Here is a 12,006-nt window from a genome sequence, read left to right as displayed (position 1 = left end):
CCGAGCAAGAGACAAAAGGCGTCCATTTCCTAGCGTTGGACGGAAGTGACTTATTTAATGTATTAAAGAATATTCGTTGAACATATATAGGTGGGCCATGTCGTACCATCAACGTCTTTACCTTGGACACAAGTGGCAAATTGAACAAATTGCATGCTTTTTGTTGATGATTAGCGGGTCTTGTTTTTTGTCTTGCAGTCTAGCGCAGAGGCCCGGCTGACGGCCCAGCTCGCAAGTGGCCCGGCGCGTGCAGAAGGATACTTGCGGCCCAGCTGACGGCCCATGGCATGTTTCCCAGCGCCAGCATGGGCTCTAAGCCCAGCAGCCAATGGCTGGGCCGCCATTTCGGCCCAGCCACGCTGCGCGCGCTCCACCCACATCGATCTCCGCCGTCCCCCGCATCCAACGGCTGAGCGCGCGTTGCGGACGAACAAATCCGCGCGCCGTCCGCTCCACTGGAACCCTAGTTCATTTCCCTCCCCTTCTCTCGCCTCCGCACTGCCGCTCTCCTCTTCTCCCCGAGCACAGCGCCGCCGGTGGCTGCCCGCCCGCCACCCTTGCCAGGCTCCACCGCGGGCCGTCTCGCCGAAGCCGGCGTGCGACCTAGTCGTGCGCGGATCCGTCGAGGGGCTCCACTGTGGGGCCTAATAGCGAGACGAGCGCATCTCAAGTGGCTCCGGCGGGTCCAGCGCCGCCCGCTGCCCACCGCTAGCCAAAAGCGTGCCACCGACGCCTTGCGCCACCGCGGGCCCTCTCCCTGGTATCGCGTGTGACCGAGTCGCGCGCGGGTCCGTCGAAGGGCTCCGTCGGGGTACTCTCATTGCAGGCGGGTGCAGGATCCTCAAGGCACAGCGGCGGAGGCGGCGGCCTTCCCTCGGCTTCCTGATGGCCGGTGAGAGGAGCGTGGCGACGACCACTCACGGTGGCGCTGATGCCAAATGTAGGAATATACATTACTTAGATTAACAAAACCAGGACCTTAACATCTAAAACATGAACACATCTTAGTAAAAGATCAGAAGCATCACCAGCAACAACGTTACACGATGACCCAGCCATGAGAGTTGGGGACGAAGCTGGGGATGTCGTTGCTGTAGTTGTACTAGCTCGTAGGAGATCGCGCCGACCCTTTGGCCTCCACCTTGTTTGGCCAGTGATGGCGACGGCCTTCGTATGGCTCCAGCGCCGTCAGAGATCGGGTGGTAATGTTAGGGGGCATGCGTGGATTTTAGCATAAAATAATGAATGAAGACAATGATAAATCGAGCAAACGTATGAATAGTACTTGGCTTAAGGGGGACAGTTCACCTCCCTTTATAGGGCCATAAAGTTACATTTCCGCGTACCCGTTATACCCATACCCAACAACTACATCCCGGACATATTCCGTATAAAACAGTAACTTGACCCCTACTCAAGATGTCACTTTCAAAGTGGGATTACATTTCTAACCCTTTCCAAGATCCTTATTACAAAATTGACCCACAGTAAAGTGGTCCCAGGGCTATCCTGACCCCTTCCTTCCCTACTTGTTAGCTTCGTTGGGACTAAGTATGCTTCCATATGCTTTCCGCCTTTGTTGGTCGAAGTCAGCTAACCTCAGGCTTTGGTCATAGGACCTCCCCGAAGTCAGGTCGCCAGGAGCTCCGTGGGGCCTCAACTTCTAGAATCTTCGCCTGCAAAATCACAGAACGGGCATTTTCGTACTAGTTAACCTCGGTTAATTGTTAGCTTCGTAAAAGAGTATAATGACGAGGTCAGCGTTGGTGTCAGGGAGAGGTCCACGCCAGCTTCGTTCAGGGCGCGTTGTGGGGCGGTCCCCAACAGGAGCCGCCGCCGCCAGGGGCGCCTAGAAACCGCCGCTGCCCTTCTTCTGCTGCCACTTCTTGCCGCCGCCACCGCTACTGCTGCCGCTGCTGCCAATCTGGATAGAACCAGACAGCGGGTGGCACTCGCCCATACAGCCGGAGGATGAAGATGACGAAGAGTTCCCGGCGAGGAGGGTGGTGGAGTTGGAGATCTTCTCCTCATTGGCGAGGTGAAGTTCCTTCAGGGCGAAGGACGGGAAGCCGGCGGTAGAGTTGGCGATGTCGTCGGTGGTGTTGGAGAAGCATGGGTTGAGGCCGCGGAGGAGGTTCAGGACAAGCTGGGAGTCCTGAACGGGATGGCCGATGTCGCAGAGGGTGTCAGCAAGAGTCTTCATGTAGCTGCAGTACTAGGCGATAGAGGAGTCACCTTGCGTCATGGAGTTGAAGTCGTGGCTGAGGAAGATCGCCCGGGACTGCTTGTTGGAATGAAAAAGTCCATCGATGGCAAGCCAAAGATCCCAGGTGATCTGATCATCGTTGCTCATGGCGAGATCGAGGACGGAGTCGTCAACGGAGTCGAAGAACCAAGAGCGAACGCAACAATCCGCTTGATCCCAATCGGGGTCTTAGGGACAGGGTGCCACCGTGCCGTCGAGTGCGACTTGAGGACGAACTTGCCGCACATGGACTTGAAGAAGGATGCCCACTTGGTGTAAGCGGAGGACTTAATCATCAATGTCATGGGAACGTGAGACTTGACGGAGACGGTGGTGTAGGGTGGACGACGGGTGGTGGGGTATGAATAAGATGCAAACCGCCACCAGGGGGCGCCACGGCTGGCACTGGGAGGGAGGTCGGGGGGTGGCACAGGAGCACCACCGCCGGCGCCAGGAGGAGGCGGACAAGGAGGCGACAGCACAAGGGCACCACCGCTGGCGCCAGTAGGCACGCCAGACGGCGGCACAGGGGGCGGCACAGGGCCACCAGCAGGGGCGGTGGCGTTGCCGGACACGGAAGAGCCGGCGGAGGAGAGGGTGGCCATAGCGCGTGGTAGGGAGGGGGGCGCGCGACAGGAGGTGCAGCAGAGGGGGTGGCAGCGGCACAGCAGGAGAGGCGCCGCCCTAGGATTTCGCGCGGGATAGGAGGGAGGCGCGAGGGAGAGGAGAGGAGACCCACGATCTAATCTCGTAATACCATGTAGAAAAGTAGATGGGAAACACCACACGCCCTAATGAGGGGGTGACCTCTATATATATATGGCTAATATGGCTTGGATTACAAGGAATACATCAAGTGTAGAAGGAAAGGATAAATACATCCTAATATACACATATACTTCCTAATAATAAGTTCAAAAGATTCAAAGCAATAAAAATTTATCAATTGGTTGTTGTAACTACGTGATCAAGCCCTCATGATGCACTCAGTGGTACAATTAGTAAATGTTCAGAGAAAAAGAACAGCAAAGGCCATAAAAGATCATGCGCCATAAGTTTGATAAGAAAATATATCTGGAGCTTCTAGCATCCATATCCATTAGAGGACATCGAATATGGATTCTTGCTTCTTCTTATTAAAATGTCACAAAGTTCCTCCTAGGTTGGTTGAAGAGTATATGATTATGAAGATTTAGCATGCAACTATGTTCCCATACAAATATGGATGCCAGATACAGATTTGAATAAATTTAAAATAATTATATATGCATATAAGAATATAGGGATAATTTGTATCTTAGGATGTCAATGGAACCATTGTAGGAATCCAAGAATCATTTGCATGCATTAATGTAGGTACAAGCACAGGCACAAGTCTCCAACATGCCAAATGTTTTCCGCATATTGTTTCCAACCAGAAAACATTTGGACAAGGGCATCATTAGCAAAAAGGGGTTGTACATCAAATCTGTTCCAGAGACTGGAATTTACCCACCAACATATTTCATGTACCAAACAAAAGTATAATCTAATGGTTTCTTTTTTTTCCCTTTTTGACAAGTCACTACATTAAAATCAGTCAAAATAGCAAAGGTACTTCCTGTCATCAAGAGAAAATCAACAGAAATGAAGATTTAATGATGCACAGGTACAGGAGGAAGTTCAGTGGCTGAATATAAGCTTCCAATAGATGTTGATAGTACAAGCATTGAACATGCGAGCAATTACCTTCATAATTTGTGCATATGGATGCCTTTTTTGTGCTTGTGCATGATGACATTCATCAAATACCACAAGTACGATTGAATCCATCTTGATGAAACAATGCTGCAAATTACGCAATAATATTCGAGGTATCATTACAAGGACCTGAAGTGGCAGAGAAAGCAGCATAAGTTAGGCAGAAAAAACTAATGCATGGAGAAGAGAAAGAATAATGGTATAAGTAGATTATATTCGCCCAAAATTGTGTGTAAAAGTTGATATGACTTTATTTTTCTTGTTACTAGAGAGTTAGAACTCTGGTTTAAAAAATATGATCGCAAGTCTAGCAGCTCTGTCTGAAATTTTTCTCCAAAATTTTTCAAGCACTACAGCTTTATTGATTTATGATAAATATTGAAAATATTCAAAACTGGACGATCAATGGCCATTTGGCAGATGCCAGGAAATAGAACATAGAGCAAACCATACCTCATACTCGGCCATCTCTTTCTCCCATGCCTGGTGGTCTCTTAAGTTTTTACCGCTTCCATGGTAACATTGAACTTTAAAATTGGTGGAATCCGCAATCACTATTGCTTGCTACAAAACATAAATACAGAAAAAGAGCACTGACTAAGCATGTAGAGTTGCCCCTGGTACTGAAGATGTGGTTACAAACATGAAACATCCATGAACAACTGAGGTAATCTAGTCAAAATTTTAGAGCTCATGCCTTCATGCTTTACCAGAAAAGAATATAGACATAGTGAGAGGAGCAAGGATACCTGGCGCACAAGGGGAATGGTCGGTGCGAGGAAGACGCACACCTCGCGGCTGGGTTTGCGGATGAGGTGTCCAAGCTCATTCATGAGTAACACAGCAATGTGTGTCTTCCCACATCCTGTGCCAAGGTACACTATGATGTTCTCCTCAACCGCCCTCTTGCAAAGATCCAGCTGATACCTAAATAGCAAAAACTAGCAAACCATCATTGCCATTTCCAAACCTGCGGTATTATTTGAAGGAAACAGGAGAAACCCTTGATTAATAAGCTAAGACAATGCAGCAGAGTGCCCCTAGTTTGTTTGACAATGTATTTTTTTTTAAAAGAAAGGCATCCATGGTCTCACATTACTTCATTTAACATTAAATGAAAAGGCTGCCCACCATTTGCCACAAAGTAGTAATAGGAATGATGACTGCAAGGCACAATCACCACGAAATCACGAACAGGCTCATTGCTTCAGTCCATTTATGCATTGACATGTTCTACTTCATCTGGCGCACCACAATGCCATAAAGTAGTAATTGAGTTTGCGTAGGAGTAGACAGGGTGAGGATCACACATGCTTTTAGTGCCGAGCAGCCGCTATCAACGGGAAACCTGACGAGTTACCGATGGGCAGACACGCAGGCCTATCCCGGAACAGGCCCTCTGACAAGACCGAATCTAGATTAAGGGGTACTCTCTCAGTTTATCACGTTCTCGAACTTCGTAACAGGGGAGCATTAAACATCCATAGCTGCAACCATACATACTAGCGCAACTAATGCGAAAACTCCTAAAACTCTGTTCGGAAACGGTGCTTCGATCAAACCTATCTAAAAATATGGAGAAAAATCGAAACTAGCGTGCCGAGCATGAAGCGCTAAGCGAAACAACAGAAAAAAGCAATCGCGCCGCAAAAACCGCCTAAAACCAGCCTCGCACGAGAAACTGATCCAAAAAAATTCATCAGCGAGCCCTGCTCTGCAGCTTCACTACTCCCATCAAAAGTAGAAACACGCCACGAGAATCTAAAAACGAATCGGGAGAAGAGTGCGAGGAGGGAGGGCGCTTACTTGCGCGCGATCTTCCTCGGGTCCTTGGGGACGCCCGCGGCCGCGCTCGCCGCCGCGGCGGAGCTCGAGGTCTCGTCCTCTCCCTCGCCCATGGCGGAAGCTTCGAGCTGGAGCAAGAGGGAGGGTGTGTGGGGAAGGGAACAGAAAGGCTGAGCCTCCTCGGCTCCTCGCGGTGTATGTATTATGTAAGCGGGCTAACGGCCGTGCGCGGATGGGAGAGGAGAAGAGAGGCTGCAGCGTGGGGGCGGATGGAATCGGATGTGTTGCGCTTGCGCGAGTTAAAATGAGGCAGGCACACAGAGGTGGGAGCGGGTCTTGTTTGGAGCACGAGGAGAGGAGGGGAGGAGACGGACCCCGCTGGGCCCTTTCGACGGTGGGGCCCGGGGGTCCGCCGTCCCGATCTGCACTTTCGCGCCGGGTTTTTCCGTCCTCTGCCGAAAAGGGGGCAGGTGATCGTTGATGATGAGGCGAGGCGGTGACGCGAACCGCGATGATGTCTGATATTAATTAAGAATATTAAGTATAAATTAATTATAAAATTAATTGTATAGATGGAGGTTAATTCGCAAGATGAATTTATTAAGCCTAATTAGTTCATGATTTGAGAATGTGGTGCTACAGTAACCATTTGCTAATGATGGATTAATTAGGCTTAATAGATTTGTCTCGCGAATTAGCTTAGGGCTTCTGCAATTAGTTTTATAATTAGCTTATATTTAATACTTATAATTAGCATCCGAACCTTCGATGTGATAAGAATTTTAGTTTGAGGATCCAAACACGCCCTGAACCCATGAGCCGAGGTTTGCTGGCTCTTGTGTCGCCGGGGTGGACGACGCCGCCGGACGGGTGACCTGGGCTGGGGCCTGTCTGTCCGTGACATGTAGGGTCTGGAAATGCAGTGACATACAAGTACAACTTACATGATATCCAAAGGTCATAAAACGGGCAGATTCAGGCAAAATTAATAATTCATTTATCTATGCATATGGTGTCCTATGGGCAAAAATTGTACTACAAAGGATGGAGTAATGAAAATCAATGAAATTAAATGACTCTCTACATACACATACAAATTATGTCTCTGTAGTGTGTACCTCTAACATGATGGAGAAGCGATTCCTTCTAGCTCGTTTTAGCCTGAATGCTTGATACTGGAAATCTCATCATGTCAGGCGGAAATCACTTGGCATTGGTAATTGTCAAGGACTGCATGGGTTCTAAGTCTCAAATTATTTTAAATATATTTCGGATCTAAAATTTTTAACCAGTTCAACAAGACAACAACTTACTGCCTCCAATCATAAATGTAAGTCCATTTACATTTTTCTTAGTTAAAATTGTTTTAGTTTTGAATATCAGTATTCAAGAATTTGTACAGATTGCAAACATAAGTTTTTTTTTTCTCTCTGAGTGCATCTGCGGATGCAAAGTTCATATTGGAAATTCATCATAAAACTCTTTCTAGTGCCTATAATTCTTTTCTACTCCCTCCATTCCAAATTGTAGGTCATTTTGACTTTTTTAGATTCATAGATATTATTATGCATATCTAGTGTATGTCTAGGTGCATAATAATATCTATGAATCTAGAAAAGCTAAAATGACCTACAATTTAGAACGTTGCATAATAATATGTATGAACTTAGAAAAGCTAAAATGACCTACAATTTGGAACGGATGGAGTGTTTCACAAGAATGCTGGTCATTGCTTCGTCTCCTTATTGATGAGGAGCCATATGTCTCTATAGAGAGCTTTAAATTCTAGCTTCACATTCGTTTCCTTATGGAGATTATTAGCCTCATAAGCTTGTGCATTTGGATGGCAAGAAATAACTTGATTTTTAAATGCATCCAACCAATTCTTTCCTATTTAAAATGATATATTTCAATTTTTAGTTGTATATTAATAGCCACGGTGTAGACGTTGTCATGGACAATACCACAGTACTTCCTTCCTTCCAAATTATAGATCGTTTTGAGTTTTCTAGATGCATAGATATTTTTATGTATCTAGATATAAATGATATTATTATGCATCTAGATATAAAGTATATCTAAGTACATAATAAAGTCTATGAATTAAAAAAATAAAAAGACTTATAGTTTGGAACGGATGGAGTATTTAGGATCAATGGGAGTATATTCCATTGTCACTTGTTGCGGCACGTAGTGGCTACAGATCGAGCTCTATGAGAGTATGAGTCCGTGCTAGGGTCGTAGAATTTAGTCATCCAAAAATAGTACTATACAAGATCCGTGCTTATAAAAGTGGGCAGCAGGATTTCAAATCTAAATGAGCGAAATTGTATCGTGATCTACTGATATGCACTCGCCACTGGGAATCTGGGATGCAAGGATGCTGTGGTAAAGAGCACGAACTGCAGAGATTCGTGCAGTGCCTCTGTGTAACAAGGACTCCTTCCGCTACATCCAAGTGCGCTTGGCGCTCCTCCATATCCAAGCGATCCAACTGGTCGCATCCCTCTTTATATTCCTCTAGACCCTCTAGCTATTGTCGGCCGGCTAGTACTCTGTACTCTCTAGCTAGTGGCACACACCACTACTGTCCACACTGCACCTTCTATGTCTTCGCAGTCAAAGAGGCAGCTCATGGGGACGGCTTCGACGAGCCCAGACGCCATGGAGGCAACAAGCAGGCCCCCCGGCCTCTGCATCACCGTGGAGAAGAACCCGCCGGAGGCGCGCTTGCTTCAACTCGGCGTCAAGTCCTGGCCCAAGTATTCAACTTTTCTTTTTAATTTCTCTCTTGGATATCTTCAATTCTTCATATGACATGCATGTTCTTTCGTTATTTAACTAAGTTTTTGCTCTGATCCTGCGTCGTGCGTGCGCAACATGGAAGATGGGGCTGCCCGCCGGGGAGGTTCCCGCTCAAGTTCGACGCGGCGCTGACGTGCTACCTCGTGAAGGGCAGGGTGAGGGCCGCCGTGAAGGGCTCCCGCGAGTGCGTCGAGTTCGGCGCCGGCGACCTCGTCGTCTTCCCCAAGGGCCTCAGCTGCACCTGGGACGTCGTCGTCGGCGTCGACAAGCACTACAACTTCGACCCCTCCTGAATTATCAGCACCACACGTCCAGCCGACCACACGCCCTCATCGTTCTTCTTCTTCTTCTCCTTTTTTCTGACGCGCCTGAAACTCCTCCTGACGTGAGTTACAGTATGTAAAACCTCTGGAACGATGACTACCATGATTTAGCTAGCAAGGATTTGTGTGGTAGCCACTAGTTTTCGCTTTCAGAAGTTGTGAGTCAACAGAAACTGATGGCAGCAATGCAAGGACGATGTTCTTGATTGGATGCTTTCTCTCCTTGACCGTCGATTTGCCGGTTAAACTATGAGCAAAGGAAGGTCCAAAGGCAGCCCTGTCTTTAGTGTTGTGACACCTGTGCAGTGTGCCATCGTCACCAGATGGCGCCTCTGCTTTGAGCTTAATGATGGTCACTCGCCGGTAGCTTTTGGTATTGCGCTTCTCCTTTTCTTCGCCTCCTCGCTTTCAACTTCAGTGGCCGGCTTCGGCCTCGGCAGGCTTTGGGGTGCGTGAAGAGAGTAAAGTGGATGACGACGAGCTCGACGATGCCATCCTTGCTGATCGGGCAAGTCCGGTCCAGAAAGCGATGGCCCTCGCCATGGCGACTTGAGACTTGACCTTCCTCGCAGTTTCACACCTCGCTCTCTTGCCTGGTGACTTTCCGTCGGTCCTTGTACGGCGCAATGGCGCAGCGTGGCAGCGGTGCTACTGGCCCGTGGTGCAGGATGCCGTTACATTGGGAGCTAAAATGGCAAGGCTGAAAAATTCAGAAAACTGATAGTAGTCAAACCCCAGTTACCCAAACACAAAAATGAAAAATCGCCAATGCCCGCGGGGGACAGATGGGCCAGAGAGGCCTTGGCAGCTGAGTCCAAAAGCCTGCGGCAGGGAGCGTATGCGGGCTGCAGCCGAGCTGCATTTTGTGGAAGGTGAGCTTAACCGGCCCATCCTGGAATCTTTTTTATTTTTATATTTTTTATTTTACGATTTTGCAAAAATATACTGCCGTCCCAAAAAATAGCAGAACTAGAAATAGATCCTTGCCACCGGTTGAAACGGCGGTAGGAAGTTACCGTCGTTGGCGGTAGATGCACTGTAGCACCCTTACCGCCTTTTCATCCGAGGGTATCTCTCTCCTCTAGGCAGCACACTTTTAAAAAATCATAACTAATTCATATAAACTCGAACGGAGATAAACTTTATTTTGAGCAAAATGAAAATAGTTTTTACAATTTTCATATAAAGTTTATCACCATTCGAGTTCATATGAATTAGTTATGATTTTTTTGAAAGTGTGGTGTCCAGAGGAGAGATACCACCGAATGAAACGGCGGTAAGGGTGCTACAGTGCACCTACCGTTTCAACCGGCGGTAGCTCCCTACCGCTGTTTCAACCAGTGGCAGGGATCTAGTTCTGCTATTTTTTAGACAGCCATATAGTTTTTGCAAAATCGTAAAATAAAATATATATATATATATATAAATCTCCATCCTGCGGAAATTTCTCCCTACATGCCTACGGATGAAGATCTCACTGTGGGCCTTATCTAGGCATACTGTTGGGGGAAAATATTAATGATCTCCTAAAAACCACTTAAAGCAACAATCATGAAGGCCCAGGTCCGTCCGGGATAACGAGATCGCTGTCAAGCCCAACATGAGTGGGACTCCGCCTCGCCCGACCACGGTCCCGAGGTCGGGAGCGTCCGACCCCTCGCCGCAAGGCTCCGCCTGGCCCGACCGTGGCCCCGGGGTCGGGAGCGCCCGACCCCTCGCCACAAGGTCCCGCCTCGCCCGACCATGGGCACGGGGGTCGGACTCACTGGGGACCACAAGACGGATATCCCCCTCGGGCGCGGACTGGATGATTAGGGTAACGATCCCGTGGGTCCCCCTTGTCGACCTCGTCATAAATGCACCGCAGGTCTGGCAGGAAGAAGGATGACCGCGCTCCTCACGCAACCCGCTGCAAGTACCCATGCACGACCACACTGTACAAGCTACAGTACCGGCGGCTTCCTTCCATTCGCCGCAGGGTACTCATGGCCTGCGCCGCCCGGAGCAGAGGGAAGACTCGCCCGTTCTCGGGCCCTGCGCGCCCGGCAGCAGGGATGTGATGCCCGCTCTCCGCGAGCCATCAGCAGGACGGCGGCATCCGCCGTCCCTCCCAACGGACACCAGAGTGGCGACGAAACGCCCTCATCATGACCCGACGGCTACAGACATCGGAGAGGCTATCTGTAGGGCGCGACGACAGTTGGCGCATGGCCACCCTCCTCCTCCAGCATACGCGCCGGCAGATGCCGAAGGCCGACGAGGACGCCGGGCATCTAGGAACTTGATTCCTCCCTTCGTGTTGTATTTTTACCATACTACGTTTAAACTCTTTACTGCTCTCATCACCCGGTCTCACCTGTAACCCCGGAAGTCCTCTTACGATATAAAAGGGGCATCGGGGGCTAGAGACGCGGGTCGGATTCTTCTCCCTCAAACCAACAGCGCACTCTCGCATTCCCTGAGAGCACAAGCACCTTGAAGAGACCTGGGATCAGATCCCTCTCTCATTCGTCTGTAACCCCTACTACAGAACCCCGCGTGGGCAACACGAGCATCCTCGACACTGGACGTAGGGCCTCTTTTGCCCGAACCAGTCTAACCCCGTGTCTCCCACGCCACCATCCGAAGCCTTACGCGCATAAAATAAATTTAATAGTCTAAGTCTTGATTCGCAAATCTTGACAACGATAGTTGGCGCGCTAGGTAGGGGACCTTTGCGCGTACATCTCCGACTTCAGATGGCCAATCACGATATTAGCTTCGCCCTGGGCTCCCTGATCCGTTTCGGGAGTCTGGACTTCCTCGCCACCGGGGAAGGGATCGAGCTGATCCCTATCCTCATCTTGCCCGCTCGTCCCGCGATCCTTGGCCCCGCCGTCAGGACAGTGGCGAGCGACCGGGCGCACGCCAGAGGGTCCTTCCCAGGAGGTGGCTTTTTGGGCTACGCAACGCTGCGGAGACTTACGGCCGCCTCCTAACACGGTCCATGACCGTGTCACCCGCGAACAACAAGCTCGCAGGCGTGGCGAGGACGATCTCCGACGCCGGCTCCAGCAACGGGAGTTCCCACCCCTCGCGTGAGTGCTTCATGGCCGACGTGCACTCCGA

At 49.4% G+C, this 12,006-nt stretch overlaps 2 protein-coding genes across 5 annotated transcripts; one reads left to right on the top strand and one right to left on the bottom strand.

Annotated features, from left to right (window-relative positions):
• Nucleotides 1-1,258: 1,258 nt before the first annotated feature.
• On the bottom strand, nt 1,259-6,069 carry LOC117866725 (endoribonuclease Dicer homolog 4). 4 transcript variants are annotated; one of them, XM_072290173.1, is made up of 5 exons: nt 5,792-6,069; nt 4,735-4,912; nt 4,439-4,549; nt 3,974-4,072; nt 1,259-1,676 (listed from the first exon to the last, which is right to left on the bottom strand). In XM_072290173.1, the coding sequence occupies exons 1-5, from the start codon at nt 5,881-5,883 to the stop codon at nt 1,611-1,613; spliced, it is 546 nt and encodes a 181-aa protein (XP_072146274.1). In that variant the 5' UTR covers nt 5,884-6,069; the 3' UTR covers nt 1,259-1,610. The 4 variants fall into 4 exon arrangements, with proteins under 4 accessions (XP_072146274.1, XP_034606890.1, XP_072146275.1 ...); XM_034750999.2 differs by having other exon boundaries at nt 3,974-4,114; nt 5,792-6,065; XM_072290174.1 differs by lacking the exon at nt 1,259-1,676 and adding an exon at nt 3,569-3,845 and having other exon boundaries at nt 5,792-6,068.
• Nucleotides 6,070-8,228: 2,159 nt separating this feature from the next.
• LOC117833641 (uncharacterized) lies at nt 8,229-9,172 on the top strand. Its single transcript, XM_034713216.2, has 2 exons — nt 8,229-8,532; nt 8,658-9,172. Exons 1-2 carry the CDS (start codon nt 8,378-8,380, stop codon nt 8,866-8,868), a joined length of 366 nt encoding a protein of 121 aa, XP_034569107.1. The 5' UTR covers nt 8,229-8,377; the 3' UTR covers nt 8,869-9,172.
• Nucleotides 9,173-12,006: the final 2,834 nt, after the last annotated feature.

The sequence above is a fragment of the Setaria viridis genome, chromosome 8 (genome assembly GCF_005286985.2).
Source record: "Setaria viridis chromosome 8, Setaria_viridis_v4.0, whole genome shotgun sequence".
NCBI classification, from domain to species: domain Eukaryota; kingdom Viridiplantae; phylum Streptophyta; class Magnoliopsida; order Poales; family Poaceae; genus Setaria; species Setaria viridis.
Note: the sequence above shows the minus strand (reverse complement) of the source record. Positions and strands in the feature narration are given on the sequence as shown.

Excerpts from the sequence above, each read along its gene's own strand:
- LOC117866725 (XM_034750999.2), bottom strand. The coding sequence starts at position 5,883 with ATGGGCGAGGGAGAGGACGAGACCTCGAGCTCCGCCGCGGCGGCGAGC. Across the intron at positions 4,913-5,791 it reads CCGAGGAAGATCGCGCGCAA|GTATCAGCTGGATCTTTGCA; the intron begins GTAAGCGCCCTC and ends TTTGCTATTTAG. Across the intron at positions 4,550-4,734 it reads CCATTCCCCTTGTGCGCCAG|CAAGCAATAGTGATTGCGGA; the intron begins GTATCCTTGCTC and ends TATGTTTTGTAG.
- LOC117833641 (XM_034713216.2), top strand. The coding sequence starts at position 8,378 with ATGTCTTCGCAGTCAAAGAGGCAGCTCATGGGGACGGCTTCGACGAGC. Across the intron at positions 8,533-8,657 it reads GGCGTCAAGTCCTGGCCCAA|ATGGGGCTGCCCGCCGGGGA; the intron begins GTATTCAACTTT and ends GCAACATGGAAG.